This window comes from Poromitra crassiceps, assembly GCF_964638095.1.
Source record: "Poromitra crassiceps genome assembly, chromosome: 2".
Taxonomy (NCBI): Eukaryota; Metazoa; Chordata; class Actinopteri; order Beryciformes; family Melamphaidae; genus Poromitra; species Poromitra crassiceps.
In genome coordinates, this window is record NC_139624.1 from 83,288,952 (window position 1) to 83,294,196 (window position 5,245).

The 5,245-nt window shown below is 45.6% G+C and overlaps 1 protein-coding gene across 1 annotated transcript; it reads right to left on the bottom strand.

Annotated features, from left to right (window-relative positions):
- Nucleotides 1-205: 205 nt before the first annotated feature.
- Nucleotides 206-3,769, bottom strand: klhl40b (kelch-like family member 40b; the record flags this gene model as incomplete). Its single annotated transcript, XM_083655075.1, has 6 exons — nucleotides 206-323; nucleotides 483-635; nucleotides 831-1,016; nucleotides 1,196-1,303; nucleotides 1,721-1,881; nucleotides 2,630-3,769. The coding sequence occupies 6 exons, from the start codon at nucleotides 3,767-3,769 to the stop codon at nucleotides 212-214; spliced, it is 1,860 nt and encodes a 619-aa protein (XP_083511201.1). The 3' UTR covers nucleotides 206-211.
- Nucleotides 3,770-5,245: the final 1,476 nt, after the last annotated feature.

Genomic DNA, 5,245 nt, shown 5'->3' on the forward strand with positions numbered 1-5,245 from the left:
ACATAAATATAAAAACCAAGAGATCATGAAAGAACACACTTAGAGAGCACACTTAGCTACACAATTAGAACAATAAAGCATTGAGTCAAATAAAACCAGCTGATATTCCAGTTGAACATTAATCAATGAACCTCAAACACACCGGGGAGATATTTTTCAAGACAGCCTCCAAGTTTGCTCCAGTCAACCAGTGTGGAGACTAGAGGGGTGGTTACACCTTGGTGAGACGCAGGGTGTTGAGGCGGACCCCCAGGATAGTGGCTCCTGAAGCGTACTGGATCTCCCTGAGGATCCCGCTCCACTTCTTCTCGCTCTCATTATACCTGAAGAGGTCAACAGGGTGTTGTCAATAAAGGGATAGTACTGACCAGTCTGTTGACAGTAATCCATAGCCATAGCTCATTTTATACTACAAATGGATGGCTGAATGAATTGGGTATGTGATTTTTTTTTTTTTTTTTTTTATATATATACGTACACACCTCCAGATGTCGTTCATCTCTTTGGGGATGATCTCATCATCACTGTCCTCCACAGGCATCATGGCAAAGCCACCTACAGCATATAGAATGCCGGCCAAAGACACCAGGCTCATCGAGCTACGCTCATGGGGAAACTCCACAAAGTCTGACCACCTGGAACATGTGACAACACACACACACACACACACACACACACACACACACACACACACACACACACACACACACACACACACACACACACACACACACACCTTCAGTAAGGTAGAGTACACTTTAAGACGACTCAAGTAGATTTCTAGGGAATGGAATATTTCTGTGACACCGACATCCACTCGAGGAACTCACTTGTTAGTGGCGATGTCGTACGCCTCCATAGTGTTTGTCAGGCCCGTGTCAGTGACTCCTGCCGCCACATAGATCTTGTCCTTGTGAACGGTGGCTCCAAACAGGGAGCGTGCAAACTTCATAGGAGCCAGCTCCTTCCATTCAAAATGCTTGGCGTCATACGCCCACACACTCTTCAGACAGCTCCTTCACACAGGAGAGTTACAGTGTCAGATAATACTGTAGCTCCTTTGAGGTCTGGTTTCTTGACATGACTATTATAAAGTACAGTAAAGGCTTGGAATGGATGAAAATGGAGGCTTGAGACTTCACACTTGCCAAGGATGGATGTTGATGTTTTGCTCACAGTATCACAGTATACTCACTTGTTGCCTTCCTTTCCTCCAATCACATAAACAACATCATTGTGGGACACCATTGCATGTCCGTAGACTGGATATGGAAGCGGGTCTGATTCAGCCCATTTGAAAGATCTATGGATGAGAAATGGGTGTCCATGTGAACAGATAACATGAAAATCACTTCTATCAAAGCAGACTGTTGTGGTGCCATTCTTCTAAGTTCACATAGTGCATCGCAGCGTGTTCTCTGCACATTGGCAGGTGTTGGAAACCCCAAATAATTCGAAAATGGTTGTGGCTTTTCTTCAAATCTCTGTCCTAAATTTGCTTCCAAGCTGAGAGAGCTCAGAGAGAGCCATTCTGCCTGCTGCACATGAAAGCCACAGACGATGCAAGAACACAGTGTGAATTTATGTACAAAGAATTAATTTGGATCTCTGCCCTCACAATTCAATCCTCAGTGCTGTAGTTGATCGAATGATCATTCCCTTAGTAAATTGAGCAACCTATTGGCTGAGATCTGAAACATGAACTTGAAGCCATACTCACTCTCTGTCGTAGACCAGAACAGAATCCAGTGTGTGGTCCTGCTCGTTCAGCTCCTTCCCTCCCATCACAAAGATGGAGTTCTGCGCCTCAGCCAGCCCGAACAGGAAGCGGGGGGACGGGATGGGAGGCATCCCCAGCCAATCAGCACTGACCAGGTCATACTGAGAAGATGAAGGAGTCAAACAATTGTGTGGTGGTCTGAGAGGAACCTTTCACATGTCACTGCTACACATTGTCGGCAATGAGCCAAAGTAGGTCGAAAACAAGTTTAGCAGATATTTTGAGTGATTTGGTTACTTTAATTTCCATAGTACATCATAGTGAATAATCATTTTCAGAAAACAAAAGGGGAAGTATTTATTTTTGTGGTTTTGGTGGCATGCCACTGTAGAAAATGGAATGTTGTGGCATGTTTAAAGCCATTTTTATTTTGTTTTACTTTTAGATACACAACAGATTAAAATACCCATAACTTTTGATCTAGAGACTAGAGGGCTATCTCTCATTCAAAAAGGTTTATATAGGGGAGAGTTTCTAGTTCATGGAAATACTGTATATTAAAGAAATGTCAAATTTCCACCATGTGAAAGGTTTTTGCAGGCCACCACACATTTGTAAACAGGAGGTGTCTACACTCTGTTGAATAGTACCATGCATAGATCCAGGAGTACGGGATCATATCATCACTGCTGTCTCATGTTGCATCATATCTTAAATACAAATGTTTGTTATTTTATTAATCCTACATTGGCATAGATGCTGTAGGCCTTGTATTAATACAGTAATGCATCTAAGAATAGGCATGCTGAACTTAGATCAGTTTCTGTAATGATTGCAGTTATTATGGGCCATGTGACCTCACCTGTCGTATTGCTATTCTTTGAAAACTTTATTTACACCCCTGCCTACCTGTAGGAAATAAGAGCTCAGTGGCTCCTCTTTGCTCTCTTCATCAAAGAACAATCCTCCTGCCACAAATATCTGATTCTCCTTGGTCACCAAGCTGGCGTGGTTCTTGGGGATCTGTGTGGAGAGTGATGCTACAAAGCAGTCGTTCCCTGTGGGGTCATAAGCCACTGCGCCTGAAGCATTCACCATGAAGATCAAGTCCCTCAGGAACATGCCAAATCGCATGTTGTCATTCAGGACGCCTGGAAGCAGAGCCTCCTCCTCTTCTTCCTCATTCTCACCATCTTTCTCTGCTCCACTGTCCTGCTCTGTCTTTTTCTCCTTCTTGCTTTTGCTTTTTTGGACCTCTGGCAGTTTCCCAGCACGAGCGTCCCTGACCAGCTGCAGTGTCTGCTGTATGTCAGGATTGAAAGAGATGAGTTCGTGTTTCTCCACCTTCTCATTCAGGTAATCCTCTGTGACCAGGCGCAGACGAACACAATCCAGCAGGCCGGGCAGATCTTTCTCTCTATTGTCTGTGTCCCGGGACACCCACTTCATCACAGCCTCAAACACTGTCTCCTCTGTCTCTACATTCAGAGAGTCAGATGTTAAGATGGCTGCCAACTCACTGGGGCCCAGCTGGAGGAAGTCCTCGTCTCTGGCGATGAGCTGGAAGCGCTCGCAGGCGAAGTTCCGGGCAGAGACAGCCAACCTAGGGCAGTCGAGCATGAGCCCCAGCCTGAAGATAGCCAGACAGTTGCTAAGGCTCAGTCGCTTCTGCAGGAAAGAGACACATACAGTGAAAATAGAGGGGATCTGGAACATGTTGGCCACAGCAAAGATGTCCTGGACATTCTGCTCGGTCACGTTGATGTTGGAGGTGTACAGGTACTTGAGGACCAGGCCCATCACTCCCGGCTCCACATCCTCCAAGACGATCTCCTTCTTTTTGCTCTCATCCAGGTCAGACAGAAAGATGGCCCGGAAGTAGGAGCTGCAGGCACACAGGACCAGCCGGTGGCAGGGGAACTCTTTGTCTTTGATTTTCAGGACACAGTCAACAAGCTTGTCATTCTCCAGCAGGTCATACAGGCCATCCTGGAGCAGCGTCTGCTGGTACATCCTGGGCTCGTCCATAGGGTTTATTGGTAGAGCCATGGTTCCTGGCAGGGGGACAGCCGTGGGCACGAGGCAAGGTTTGGGGAGCCTTCCTGAGGTTGCCGATCAAACAAAAGTTAGGTGATTTTTGGTGGCTCTTCTTTCTACAGCTGAGTTCAGGCTCTGCAACCTTCTAGCCCGGAAAGAGGAGGCAGAGACACAGTCAGTCTGCTATTAGCACACAGCAGCTGAACCCCGGGACGGCCCACTAGCTCAGCTGTCCTGAGCATTCAGCTCCAACTGGTAGGTTATTTATAGGCTGGGCACTTGGTGCGGAGCGATGGACTCCATTCTGGAACATGTGAAATGCAATATCCACTCCTGATCCCCTGTCCCACCCCATGCCACCACCACCCCCACCTCCCACAAACCTTGATGTACTTTTTTTATTTTGAAAATGTATTTTAGATTTAGAATATAAATTGTCAATAAAATGTAATACATTTTAATGTAATGTAATTTCACATAACATCAACATTTATTTTTGGCCCACGGCCCTCCATCCAGATTTGTAATGTTTCCCCTTTGATAATGCTATGATGCATTAGCTTAAGCTACTTACTTTATCATAGGGCATTAACTTTGATGGATGCCATGATTTTTGTTATTATGTTTTTCTTTCCATTTCTATTATTCAAAATGGCTGTCATTGATGACATCACTATAAACCACCACCCCCTTTTCATTGTTCTGCTTGATTGAGGAAGACAGACACCGGTCGAAACGTCACTCACCCCATACAATCAACGTGCAGACGGAAAAGACTGCTCCACTACTAGTACTTGTGCCTGTGTGAAGTGCGCAGGTAAAAAGAGTTTCTAGTTGTTGGTGAATGTTTGATTGGTAGGTAGCCATGGGCGATAATCAACTCCTACTACGTGTGCATAGTCAGAGTTCTGCATCACCATCGAGAATTGCATCCCCACCATATTTTGGGGGTTCTAGTTTTAATTTAACAGGGATTCACATAATCGGAAAAAGTTGGGAGGTAACGTTAATCTAGTCCGCATACATTGTCATCCTGCAGTACAGCAACATGTGGTGCAGGTTGGGTAGCGGATTAATTTACATGCAACACAGGCGGACTACTACGTGTGCGTTCAGCGGCAAGCAACACAGACGGAGCTCGAGCTCATCTTGTCTGACAGTGACATGACCGACAGTTTTAGGCGTTACTTGCAAGTCTGCCAGACATTTGTTTATCCGGGTCCGGTTAACTGGTCTACATACTGGGGGTATGATACATTATTGTGTGTTTGTTTCCACTTCACGTAGTAGCCTATTTGTAATTGTGTTCATTCTGCTGCTGCAGTTCCCCGGGGAACATAGGGATGACCCCTTGGTGGGAAGGTTGACTCGACACAGGCGGGCCCAGCATTGCGCTGCCTGCATGGCCAGTCATACAATCTTTTGTGATCTCGGTCAAAACGAAATTTAGTAGCCTAATTAAAACGAAATGTAGTAGTAGCCTAATAG